The following is a 14,698-nucleotide window of genomic DNA, read 5'->3' as shown; positions in this document are numbered from 1 at the left end:
ATATCTTCTAAATCTGATGTATGTAGTAAAAGAATTATATTATTGCATTAATTTACTTTTTTGTGATTAGGATGTCACTGAGCATTGTCCTCATACTCGCTGAGGAAATGTATATTTCTCTTCTTTTGTGCATGCCTTAACAAATCCTTCTTGCTTTTCTCTGACATTGTCTTTATCTCTTTTGTAATTGTTCGTCATATCTATCATGATTATTTTTGCTTCATCCCCTGTGTTTTTACTTGTTCATTATGTACTTTGTCCTGAAAATGTGTTTTTAAATGTCTTGATGTTGGAATACATAAATGCATATTTTTCTCAATCGTTTTGAGTTTTGTCTCACCTAAGAACATGTTCCATATCCTAATATAAAATAGTATACTTGCTATATTTTTATTCTGTGCTGTATTTTTTAAGCTTTGTATGTGTATAATGTTAATTTTTATGTGCTTTGTATGATTTCAATGATCTGTAAGCTTTCTGTTAGTTTTTATCTCCCAAAAGGAATTATTTCAATTTCATTATTTTGCATGTGCTTTAGGAGAGTGTAACTGACCTTGATGCTTTCCTTTTTATATAGTTAATTATTAAATTACTTTAAAGATTGTCTCATAGCCTTTAAAAAATCTCTTTTCATTTTTCTTAGAACCATGGGCTTTCTGATTTTAAACTCTTACATTTTGAGTTTATACTTTTGGGTTTCAGATGATAGTTTCTACAGTTCTTGGCGGTCTGGTACACTCTGCATTCTAGCTAGAAAAAAATACTATTTCTCACTACCATTAGTACACTTTTCACTTTCTCAGCTCTTTTATCAATTTATTCTGCTATAATACATTTTTACTAATTCTATGTATTATAGAATACAATGGAAAGTTGAATTATTTACTGGTCCTTAAATTTAGTTCTTAACCTCATTTGTTAACTGTCAGGCACATTCTAAAGGAATATGCACTTCCTCAGAATAGCAGTCTTATATTTTCAGATGAACATCTTCCCTGCTATCTGCCTACTATTTGTCAATTAAATAATGTTTATAATTAAAAAATGAAAATTTTAAAAATAAATAAGAATCCAATTTGTGTATAACCCTTAATCTTATTATCCTGCACCATCTTTTTAAGTAACAGAAGTTTTTTTTTTTAATAATGCAATGCATCATACATTTGTTTCTTTTGCTAAGTGAAAATTTCCACTGCTAACTTTATTTATTTATTCATCTATTTATCAACTTAGTTAAAATAAGACAAAATTAACTTATTTAAAAAGGACAATATAAATCTTTGGGCATCAAATGAAATGTCTTCATGTATAAAATACAGGTGTTTAAAAGCATCATGAAATCCTGCCGTGGGCTGCTGGTATAGCTTGGAGAGAGAATGTCCTTGGGTTCCATCCCCAGTACCACATACAAAAAAAAAAAAAAAAAAATCCCCAAAAACAAAAACAAAAAAAAACATCATGAGGTTCAATGGTTCAATCTCCTGTAAAGGAGTCACACACACACACACACACACACACACACACACACACTCACACATACACACTCACACACACACACACACACACTCACACATACACACACACACAGCATCATGAGAAATTGAGGAATCTATATAGATTCACCAAAGTCCTCAGCTATTTAATTGACTCATATTATAAGGTAGAGGTGAAAGAAGCAGTTTAAAAATATTTCCGTTTTGATCTTCTAATTCCCATTTGCGTTAGAGAATTATAAGCACTGGAAGTTCGACTGCATGGAAGTTGCAAAAATCCACAAACAATACTGAAACACACAACAACAACAAAATAAGGGAACCCAGTAATCTAAAGGAACAAAACTTCCCCTGAATCCAAACAAAAGTTGAGATTTCAATACAACAAGATGACATGAAATGCAAAACCACCACAGTCCTCTTCTGGGGGGAAAACAACACTTGCTCCATTGGCAGAGTGTAAGAAAACCTGCCAACTACCTTGAAAGCAGATTTTCTTAAAAGCTAAAATAGAAAAGAAGTTTTAAAGTGAATGTGGTTTGATGTGAGAGTGTAGAATCCCCAGGAATCTCTGACACAAGTGACTCCATTCACGGAGGTCACAGAAAAAGACTGAAGGCAGAACAGGAAACCTGAGAGAGATCTCAAGACTGACAGACATGAAGCCCACCCAGTCCCCAGAGTCTTCTCTCGTACAAAGAAAATTCTAAACCACTGGGGAAGGGCGAGAAGACCTCGTCACTCCCAGAAGCAAGGCAAAGAAAACTCCTAGTCAATGAGGTAAAAAATAGAAAATCTACCACTAGAAAAATAACAGGAAACTTTCTTTCCCCAGGAGTCAAAAGGAAGCTGCAAAGGTGGGTTCCCCCCTAGGGAGGGCAGAGGCCAAATCGTGTCCCTGAGGGATGGGGAGAAGATTCCCTTGTTCCCACTACAGGATTATCACTCAACAAGCAACTCCAGTTGATTGCTTGGAAAAGGAAGATAAATGCTACTGCCACTGTCACAAAGGTGTCCAAATACTAAGGAGAGAACAGGACCAGAGCTGTCTGCACATAGAGGAGGTGCTCATAAGCTGCTTGCACCCAGAGTGCTGGATTGATATTAAAAATATATCCTGAAGATGGAGCAGAAGGTTACCTCCTGCCAACGAGCATCCATAGATAGACATCAGAATTCAGCTGTCATGGGAGGAGAAAGATTCATTTTCAGAATGCAGACACAGGAGATTAAAACCAAGACTTGTACCTACCTTGAGCGTTCCAGTTAGTAACAGGTCACAATCCGTGTGCCTTCAAGGGAAAACCAAGAGACTGGATAGAGGTCCTGGAGGGTTGCAACCATGGAAGAACTAGGGAAAGCTGAGGATGTATGGGAATATCCCAGATACAATCCTGGGCATAAGGGAGTATCCACTGGAGATACCTAGTTCACCAATGGTCACTAAAATAAGAACAAAATTCAGATCCCGTCAGGTACTGGATGGCCCAAACCCTCCACACTAATAGACTAAAAGAAGAGATATGTTTTTTCCCCGGGTATAAATTTACTTATCAGAATCTTTAAGTAAAAATGAGAGGCTGGAGGGCTACTTTTCACCTCAATGTTAGTAATGAATCATACCTCCAGAAGAGCTTTGAATCGAGCTTTTCTATAGCAGGGGTTTCCAAGTACGTGGCACTCACACCTAAGAAAGTTTTAGGTCTGGCTCATACCTGAGAAAGGTAAAGCAAATTCTGATGATAGGAAAGTATTAGCTGATTTGCTCTTTCAGAGTTTATTGGGCAAAAGTTTCGCAAATGAACTTTTGGACCCGATATGGATAACAAAGAAAAGACTTCTGGTATAAGTTTCCAGTGTAGTGCAACAAGTACAATTATTGAAGAAAAGGGACACAAACAAGATGATCCCCTGTGTGCAGAGACGTTCAGAGATACAGTCTCAAGCACAGGGTTTCACAAAGTTAGGATAAGAAAACCTCCACAAAGCTGTGTAGGCACAGACATACCAGACAGGCATACAAACAGACACACATTAAGTCAGCCCTCAAGAGAGTCATTTTAAAGACTTCCTGGGCTCACAAAGAGGCTGGTCTAAATGTGATCATACAAAACCATTCCTATTTTCTTAATACTTCCTACCTCTTGTATTTTTCCAGCAAAGCTTAGAAGAAATCAGGCATCAGAAAGTAACAAGCAAGTTCATAGGGGTAAGAAGAAAGTAAATGCAAGGCAGAGAAATAGAAAATGAACCAGGTAAGTCATCATTTCTTCTAACCAGAAAGGCATATGAGAGGGAAGAAGAAAAAAAAAAAGCTTGATTAAGCACTGAGTTTAGACTATTGATAGATATATAGAGATAATGGACAGGACATTCTTATTCACAAAAAATAAGACTGTTTCTGAGTCAAAGTGACTAAGAGAATTGTCTTTAGCCTAATTGTGAGAGAAAAAAAAAAGGGGAGAAAAAAATTAAGGTTGAAATTTGACCAAGTTTTGTTCTGGAGCAAGAAAGCTTACTCTATTAAATAAAATATAAGTATCAATGTAGATACTTAGATAGGTCAGAGTCAAAATTTTTAACACATACGCCGGGCGTGGTGGCGCACGCTTGTATTCCCTACGCTTGGGAGGCGGAGACAGGAGGATCACGCAGGTTCGAAGCCAGCCGCGCTGGCTTAAGTGACCGTGTTTCCAAATAAAAACAGGTCTGGGAGTGTAGCCCAGAGGTAGAAGGGCTTCCAGGACCCCAGTACCACCACACACACACACACAAACTTAACACATTTGTAAGCACCATGACTATTCCCTCTCCCTAAAGTCCTTCCCTAATGGCCAGCTTTGTGGGAACTTCTTCAGCTTGTATTATGAATTTCCACAATGTTTCCACATTTCCACAATATTATGAGTTAATGTTTCTTACTTTGGAATTTCCAAAATAAACTGAATATAAACACATCCATTAATATTTTCTTAAGAATCAAAAATTACAAATTACTGAGTTCATAAAATTCATAATAGTAGTTTTAAGATAATGGAGGGTTCTTTAGTGCTTTTATTTATTTATGTGTGTGCGTGTGCGTGTGTGTGTGTGTGTGTGTATGTGTATGTGTGTGTGTGTGTTACTGATAATTGAACCTGGGGCCATGCTACCTGTGAGCTACACCTATAGCCCTATTTTATTTTTAAAGGAAGTCTCACTAAACCGTTGAAGACCTCACCAAGTTGTTGAGGCTGGCCTTGAACCTGAGATCTTCCAGTCTTAGCCTCCCAAATACTGGGATTACAATCATGTGCATCGTGCTGGAATTCCTCAAGATATTTTTGTGATAGCAAATAAAATTCATATAATCCTAGCTGGGAGGGATGATGCATGGTTGTAATTCCACTGTGTGGGAAATTGAGACAGGAGGATCCCATGCTCTAGGACAGCCTTAGCAAGTAGTGAAACTCTCATCAACCTAGTGAAACCGTGTTTCAAAATAAAAATAAGAGAGTGCTGGGGGTGTAGCTCAAAAGTAGAATGCCTCTGGGTTCAGTCCCCAGTATGAAAAAATAATCATTATTATAATTAAATAATTGTGCTGAATATATGTCTTCTGTTTTTTTTAACTTTCTGAAAATTGGTACTCTTAACATATGTAAAAAATTCTATTGATCGGAATATTTATGTATGTAACAATTACATATATAGTAATAGTTCTATGTTACTTTGGAGATTAATACGTATTTTTACATGGTCTCTCTTGGCCTTACCAGTAATACAATATTTATAAGATAAGAGTCTTTTTTTTTTTCTTTTTTGGTGGTACTGTGGTTCCTGGAAGCCCTTCTACCTCCGGGCTACACTCCCAAAAACCTATTTTATACATTTTATTTGGAAACAAGGTCTCTTAAGCCAGCACAGCTGGCTTCAAACCTGCGAGATCCTCCTGTCTCCGCCTCTCAAGCGCGGGGATTACAAGCGTGTGCCACCACGCCCAGCGATAAAAGTCTTTTATAGAAATTTCTACAGATTTTTTTTGAGGTACTGGAGATTGAACACAGGAGCAGCCTATCTCTGAGCTACAACCCAGTTCTATTTTACTTTTTATTTAGAAGCAGGGTCTAAGTTGCTGAGGCTGGCCTTGAACCCATGATCTCCTGACTCAATGTTCTAAATAGTAGATACGTACCACCAAGGCTTCCTGTACAGCTCTTTTGAGCTGATGGCACTCATGGGAACATACATGTGTGTCTGTGTTTTGTGTGTCTGTCAATACTTATGTACATGTATGTATGCCTACACTGTGTTGGAAAGGAGTAAGGGAAATCCATATTCTCTTACATGTTTACTAAAATACTTTAGCTACCACAGAAAATTCCATCTCTTCCTTATAATTTTTTAGAGCCCAGATTTCAGATTTTTCATAAATATATCTACTGTATATATACTTGTGTGTGGGATTTCCTGGGGACTGAAACCAGGAACATTCTACCTCTGAGCTATACCCTATTCATATTTTTTTTTTATATTTTTAAAATAGAGTCTGGCTAAGTTGCTGAAACTGGCTTTGAACCTGAGATCCTTCTGTCCCAGTCTCGCAAGTACTGGGATGACAAGCATGTACCCCCACAGGTGGCTTATGTATCTACTTTGCAGAAAAAAATGAAAATATTAATTTTTTAAAATATCTCATCTACTTTGTAAGGAATATAAAAATTATGAGAATTATGTATTTATCAACTAAATATAAAATTGAACACTTTTTAGGAAACTTTAGGAAATCATCTTATTTGTAGTAAACAGGGGTATGGGTAAAGAGGTCAAATCCTTGCTACTCTGTGGGACAATATCTGTTAGATTCTCAAGAGTTGCAAACACTGGCAAATCTCTTTTAAGTGGTTTTAATTAAGAAATGTCCATGACTGACAAATGTCTTCATTATTTCCTTTAATGGTTCAGTCTACATCTCCCAGGCTCGTTAAGCTTTCCTTCTGAGAATGTTCAGACTTAAAGAAAGAAAAATATAATTGGTATGTATCTGAAATTTAGTAGCAGAGTTGAGATTTATACTTAATTTTAGAATGTTTTTCAGAGCATTATCACTATTTAAAGTTCTTTGGCATCTTTTAACATAATCCATTAGTATTATCTCAGTTTACCTTGTCAATGTGAAAGTCAAGTTTTGTGAGAATCTTTTTCTAGAGAGTTATAAAATGATAAATTTCTTCTGAACTCAAAACAAAAGATGATTTATAAGTGCAAAAAATTGTAATCTTGTTTTTTTTTTTTTGTTTTTTTTTTTTTTAACTAGGGATTGAAGCCATTGGCATTCTACCTCCAAGCTACATCCCCAGATCTTTTCAGTTTTTATTTTAAAACAGTCTTGCTAAGTAGCTAATGGCCTTGCTAAGTTGTGAGACTGGCCTCAAACCTGTGATTCTTCTGTTTCACCCTCCCAAGTACTGAGATTAAATGTATCATTGCGCCTGGCTCACATTTATTCTTTTAAAGTGTTAAATGTCAGAGCTATGGAATCAGTCTCAGTGTGCTAGAGTCAAGATATTGGCAGAGCTGATTCCTTCTGAAGACTCCAGGAAATGATGTATTTTCTTACCTTTTCTATGTTCTGGAAAGTGCCTACCTTCCTGTTCCTGACTCTGCCATTGAATCTTCTCAACCTCTTGCATTTATATTCATAATGTCTACTCCCTCCCTTCCTTTTCTTTCCTTCCTCTTACAAGTTTCTTTAAGGTTACATTTAAAGCCTACTCTGAGAATCCAAGATAATCTCCCCATCCCAAGATCCTTCATTTAATTATGTCTTCAAGGCCCCTTTGCAGTATGAGGGAAGTCTTAGGTCTTAAGGATTAGGAAGTGGATAGCATTTGGGAGCCATTAATCAGGCTACCAAGGGTTCTAAAATAAGAGCCCTTGGGCTTCTATTCTAGCATTGTTAAGAAACAAATGTTTATGATTTTCTTACCTTTCTGTCCATCTCAGGAGTTAAGAAACTAAATATTGCTACAATTTTATTTTTAAGTATGTTAATAAGTAAAATTTATTTGGAAGATAGAGAACATGGCTCCTTTTGAACTATAGGGCAAGTTGGCTTTAGTCTTAGAAGATCAAGTTAATGCCTTCAGAAGCAATGAACAGGCATGCTTATTGCTAGAGAAAAATTAGAGTTCTCCAACCCCAGGGCTCTTTACCATGACAGATGTCACTTTATGTTGATTCTGAAGACTGGGGTTCAAGATCCTAGAAGAACATCAATGTCTCTTGCATTGAATCTTAGTAATAATTGACCTTTGCCTCAAAACTTTGTTTTCTGCAAGTATCTACCAAATTATTGGAAGCTATCTTTTTTTAAATTGCATGAATAACAAGACCTCAGAGATTTCACAGTTCTTAACAAGCTGCATTGCTTACTTTGTTACTTTGATAAAGTACTTCATCATCCTGAGTCTCTGTTCCAAGTCTATAAAGTAGAGTGAATAATACTATGAACTTTGTTGAATAGGTTAAGTGAGATAGTGAACAATCCTAGTACCTAGTAAATACTCATCAAAGATTGCTGTCATTGCTTTTTAAGCAGAAAATAATTTGATAAAATTTAAAGTTAGGAAAACTCAGATGAAAGACAAAATGTTTTGCCAAAGTTCCTACTAATTATAATAAAGATATACATTTGTATTCTTGAGCATATATTCTATTTGAAATTATAAAAACCATAGTTTGAAAGAATTATAGTGATATAGACCTTCAGTTTAAATTGTTTCAATTGTAGCATAACTTGAAGTAAAAAAATTGGAAATTATTTATCAATATATGACAAATGGCAAAATAATTTTTAGCTTTCTCAACCTTTGTTTTCTGTACACACATCTATCTATCTATATGAAAAAATGGTAAAGAAAGCCTATATGATCTATAGAACAGTGACCTCAACCCCCCAGTTCAATTATGGGACTTATTGAAATTATAGATTTTCTGTTATGGTTGCAGGCATTAATAATTTTCAAACTCAGAAAGATGTTTTAAATTTTTTGTTTGTTTGTTTTTTGTTGTTTGTTTTTTTGGTGGTACTGGGGGTGGAACCCAGAGGCTTTCTATCCCCGGGCTATACTCCCAAACCCATTTTATATTTTGTTTGGAAACAGGGTCTCACTAAGTAGCTGAGAGCCTCACTAAGTAGCTGAGGCTGGCTTCGAACCTGTGAAATTCTCCTGTCTCAGTCTCCCAAGCGCGGAGATTACAAGCGTGCGCCACCATGCCTGGCAAAATTTTTTAAGACTTAAAAGGTACAAAATGATATGAAAGAATTTTTTTAACATTCCTTTTATTGGATATATAATTTAATTTTTACAGTTTACAAACACCAAATTGAATAGTAAATTATCATTTTTGTATTTTTTCCTTTCTGCTAAAAATTGCAATTTGTACAACAATGAGAAATGAATCTTAGCAAGAAGTCCAAGAATAAAAACATAAAATCAATCTTATAAATATAATCTATTTTAGTCTCTTAAAACATAATATTTATATGTATTTTTTATTTGATACCTGCTTCCAAATGTTTGGATATATGCTAAATGTAAAGCTTTGTTTTCTTTACTATATCCTTTCCATCACCTAGAAGTGACATTCCCTTCATATTTATTGGCTGAACAAATAACCAAGTAATTAACTGAAAGAAAACGAATATGAAATTTACAAAAAATTTTGACAAAAATTTAGGAAGTTGAAAATATGTACCTTGTAAATATTTTGATCTTATAGAAGTTAATTTTCTTATATCAGTAATATATTTTCCATTTTGTGTTTTCAATAATTATTGAAAAATGTGTAACTCCTTAAAATTAGCATTTTATTTCTCATTTATTTAACTATTGTTTAGCCTGTAGGATTTCACAAAGCTGATAGGCTATAACACATTTAGAGGGCTTTCTTTCTTTCTTTCTTTCTTTCTTTATTTATTTATTTATTTATTTTTGGTAGTACTGGGGTTCCTGGAAGCCCTTCTACCTCCAAGCTACACTCCCAGACCTATTTTATACATTTTATTTGGAAACAGGGTCTCTTAAGCCAGCACGACTGACTTCGAACCTGTGGGATCCTCCTGTCTCTGCCTCCCAAGCGCGGGGATTACAAGTGTGAGCCACCACGCCTGGCTAGAGGGCTTTCAGTGCACCTCTAGGTAGGAAAAAAAAAAAAAAATGAATGAATAGTGATGAAGCATTTTGGGAAATGCTGGGTTATTTTCTTCATAGAAAGAATGTATTCACATTCACAGAAGGTATCCAAGATACGTTTTATTTTCAAATATCAAAATGTTTATAGTTCTATACAAAGAATGCAAACTTTTCTAAGACTCAGAATTTCTATCAAAATCACCTATCAAATTAAGCACTGCATTTCAGTGTTCAAGTTGAATGAGAGAAACCAGACAAATAAGTGAAAACAGAGAAAATTTAACTTTTACTAAATCCAAGGAAAAAGGTCATCATTTGCAGATGTAAATTTCTGTTTTGACATACTAATCTTGCATTACATGCATATTATTATTATCTTTGTGGAAAGAAAAAAAAGGATAAACTTTAAAAGTGGCACAACTGTCTCTTGTACAGGAATATCAAAATGTTAAATATATTTCAGCTGTGAAAATATGAAATACACTCTAGTAACTGTCATACCACCAAATCAGCAGGCCACAGATATGCCTGGCAGTGGAACACCTAGAGTTAATCTCCTTTGCTGTGGTGGAGGCAAAGAACCACCAAAGTCACTGATAAGACCCACTTATCAGAGTTAGGAGTATTTATTAGCTGAGGCACTTGGACACAGCAAAGTGGTGGGCACTTTTAAAAAACACCAAGAGCCCTCTTTATTATATTTTAGTTCTACTTTTAAAGAAAACCAAGAGCCCTCTCTATTATATTTTAGTTATTGAAAATATCTGGGTTAAAACTAGAATAATCCAAATGCATCTACTCAGAGGGAATCTGCAAATGTATTGTTCTTTGAAAATTACTAGGTCTCTGTCATCTGATGTCATATTACAGAGCTAAGTAGTCAGAAGCCTCTGCCACATTTAAAGCAAAAATCTTTAGACACTCACTGAAAATGCTAAATTATAATATTTTTGTATTGCCTTCATCAGTAAACGATAAAAAAAATACAAAAATGGGGATATTTTTTATTTTAACATTTCATTTGCCACTCATGGAGAATGTACTTTTTATCATTAAAAATTTGATTTAAAATAGAACTGAGTTAAATAATTTTTCTCATGCTCCCCTTATTTCCTCTCAAAGAAATAAAAGACTGCCATCCATGGCCCTTCTGACTGTAAATAATTTTAGTCCATTTCTGTCCATTTAGTCCACTTTCTCCTTCTCTTTGATTCATTCTGCGCCCCGCCACTGGATTGATCCCCCTACAGAATCACTCCATTCACGTTATTTCTTGGATTAAAAGCATCTCTGGTTTCTTACTCCAAGATTCCATCCCAAACCCTTTCATTCTGTATTCAAGGCCTTTCATCTCAACCCTTTTCACTTTTTACACCTCCTCTGTCACTATTACCTGCATAGGAAGCAGGTAGTGATCTACCTTTCTTTTTTAAAATTTTTGTTTCCTTTCTTTTTTTCCCATGCAATTTCTGCTGAGGAAATGGTCTCTCTCCCCCTTATAGTTTTCTGTTAAGAGCTATCTCAAATGCCACCTCTGGCCTAGGAGTTCTCTAAGTATACCCAGGTAAGGATACCTACTCCTTCCATTACATCCCTATAACATGGACAGCCCCTACTAATCATGTATGTCTTTGGATTGTCTTGAACTTATCAACTCATGCTGCAATGTCTCTACTTATTGTGTGTGCTCATAATGATCTCCCAAGGTACATGATGAACCCTTGGAAGGCAGAAGCCATTTCTCTAAATTCCTTTTTATCTGACATGATAGTATAGTGTCCTTTCTTTAAGAAGCACTCAGTTAATGTCCTTTAAATCATGAATTTATACAATGAATTCACAATGTATTTATACTTTACATAATAAATAAACTTAGATCCAGAATCCTTATGTGACATATTTAAAGTTGACAGGCAGCTAGTCAATGATATGGATTATTTGATTATCAAATATTTTTTCTATTTGCATCAAAGTAATGTTCTTTAATACTTCAGTGTTTGCTCCTGTCAAATAATTAGTGATATGTACTCATTTGTATCAAATACATGCACATATGTTTACATGCATATAATTTCATATATGTATAATAAAACTGGAATAAATAATTAATGGTCTTTGGAGACACCGATATTTCAAGGATGAAACTAGAAAGCTCCATTTCAATGATTTATAATGTATGAAGCAAAACACAGGAATTGTGCTGAAAATGCAGATAGGACATTTCTAACCCACTCTGAGTGAAAGTCTTCAGTGTCTTGCCAAGTTGTATGTGTTACCATGTAGCATTATAAGCATATTATCGCAAATCTTTATTTTCCTAGACAAGATAGATAAGAGATCAATTCCTACTGTAACTAAAATGTAGTGGACAATTGCAAATTCAATTTTTCTACTAAGGTTTTAATACACTGGCATGTGAAATTTATGAACAAATAATGCCATTGAGCAAATAAGATGAGCAAGTAGTTTTAGACAAAAAAGAACTTGGGATCTGATAATGCTACTCTGACATACACAGAATCTTCCCTTTTAGGGTCCTTTAAAATCTCTGGACAGTTTTTTGTTGATGTCACACAGTGTCACTTACCATCTTTCAGAATGGTTTCTCGCTCTGTGCCATCTATCTTCTGCCGGCCAATTAAGAAACTGGTGGTGTCAGCAAAGTAGATATAATTGGTTTCTGCATGGAAATCTAAAGCACGAGGGTTTACCAGATTTTCTATGGGGATCATATATTCATCAGCTATCTTGGTATTCAAGTCCATTCCTCTAACAATTCCTGGGCGTCCTTTCCCATAAAAGAGAAACAACTCATTCTTTGGTCCTGCAGAAGAAATATTACACATATAAACATCCAATGCTGCCTAATCTCCTTTAGACTGCAGAAAGCCACTGCTTAATTAACTGCCACAATTAGCATGTTTTTAAATTCAATACTAAAAATTAAACTCTAAAATATGCCAAATATATCTTGATACAAGAAGGCTAGCTAATTGCATTACTTTAATTAAAACAGAAATTACTTCTGTGAATGGGTTATATTTAATTATTCTTTTGTCTGTAGTTGTCTATCTAGCTACAACATGACAGATCATTGAATAACTTGTAACTTGTGAAATGGCCATTTATTAAAACATTCAGTACATTTAACTTTATAAGTTGTTGCCTTCTATTTAGCATGTCTTATAGATACCATTGCTCTCCTTAGAGTCAAGAACACTAAGAACTTCAGAACATTCAAAACACACCAGAGTTATCATGGACTGACTGTCAAGTCAGAGGCAAACAAAAACAATCATGTGAAGTGAGGCATGGCAGCCCATGCTTGTAATCCCGGTACTTGTGAGGCCGAGATGGGAGGACCTCAGATTGGTGGTCAGCCTCAGCAATTTAGTGTTGTCCTCTAAAACTTAGTGAAACCCTATTTCAAAATAAAAAATAAAATAGGGCTGGTGGTTTATCTCAAGATTTAGAATATCCAGGATCAATCCCCAGCAACACACACACACACACACACACACACACACACACACACACACACACACACAGAATTATGCAGTATCACCATATTACCACCTTGCATGTGACTATATCACAGTTGCCAAAACAGGGAACTTATTCTCTTATGATATGAAATTAAATGCCAGTATCATCTTTTTTCTCCACATTTTTTTGGGGGGGTGGCACTGGGGATGGAACCCTTCTACCTCCAGGCTATACTCCCAGACCTATTTTATATTTTATTTGGAAACAGGGTCTCTTAAGCCAGCAAGGCTGGCTTCGAACCTGCGCAATCCTCCTGTCTCTGCCTCCCAAACACTGGGATTACAAGCGTGCACCACCAGGCCAGGCTTTCTTCACATCTTAACTAAAATATGAGAGGCTGCAGCTGTTTGCCAGTCTTTCTGATGTTCACAGACCTTATAAAAGACAAAGCAAAATCCTCCCCTACCATAACTGTCTCCAGAGTGTAAAACGCCAGCATCAAGAGAGTTTTTCCCAGAGTTTGAGTAGAATCCTTCCAATGACAAAGCTTTACAAGGCAATGTGATTAGGGTACCAAGGCTGGTTAACTCTAATCAACTAAAGTGAAATGCTTTATATAAAAGGGATAAATATACTAAGATTTATTATAAAACATTGATACAAAAGACTCAGGCATATTTGGTTAACTACAAAATAGTTGACATTTCAAATTAAGCATGTAAAATTTGTGAAATAAAAGAAAAAATCAAAATTTCTAAATGTAAAATTTTCAGTACAAAATATAGTAATATATATTATTTCTTTTAAAATCAATGTTATTTAATATATGTAAGAATACATTTGACATATTTTATGATATAACAAAATTGAGACAAATCCTAGGTACCCAACACACTGTTAAAAATATTGTTAGCCAGGCATGATGGGGCACAGCTATGAGTCCAGTACTTGGGAAGCTGAGATGGGAAGATCTCAGGGTTGAGACAATTATTGAACCCTTAACGATCTAGTGAGACCCTGTTTCAAAACAACAACAAAAAAATTGTGCTGAGGGTATAGCTCAGATGTAGAATGTTCTTGGGTTCAATGTCCAATTCCACATTAAAAAAAAAGATAAAAAACCAAGCCATTTTTCCAGTTGTCTTTATGTTTTCATTATTAAAATAATACTGACACTGAAATTTTTTCAACCTATACTTCCTTAGGTTTTCTTAGATGGGATTACAGAGTAAAGTTTTTTTGTTGTTGTTTTTTTTTTTTTTGTGGTAGTGAGGATGGAACTCAGGGGCATTGTACCTCCAAACTACACCCTCAGCCCTATTTTTTAGCCATTTTTATTGAATCAGGTCTCAGTGATTTGTGAAGGGCCTCGCTAAGTAGCTGAGGCTGTCCATGAACCAGGATCCTCCAGTCTCTGCCTCCCTAATTCTGGGATTACAAGTGTGTGCCATCACACTCAGCTCTAGAGAGGAAAGTATTTTAACATACTTCTCATTGCCCTCACAGACTATTGGTACCTACCTGATTCCAAAGATATTTTCT

The 14,698-nt window shown here is 35.4% G+C and overlaps 1 protein-coding gene across 1 annotated transcript in view; it reads right to left on the bottom strand.

Moving 5' to 3' along the window:
• Positions 1-14,698, bottom strand: part of LRP1B (LDL receptor related protein 1B) — a 1,956,425-nt gene that overhangs the window by 817,636 nt on the left and 1,124,091 nt on the right. Inside the window, exon 11 of the mRNA XM_080689945.1 lies at positions 12,258-12,494. Within this exon, the coding sequence (XP_080546071.1) occupies positions 12,258-12,494 (237 nt within the window). The remainder of the gene's footprint in view (positions 1-12,257; positions 12,495-14,698) is intronic.

The sequence above is a fragment of the Muscardinus avellanarius genome, assembly GCF_963383645.1.
Source record: "Muscardinus avellanarius genome assembly, chromosome: 2".
NCBI lineage: Eukaryota > Metazoa > Chordata > Mammalia > Rodentia > Gliridae > Muscardinus > Muscardinus avellanarius.
This window is presented reverse-complemented; position numbering and strand designations above follow the sequence as displayed.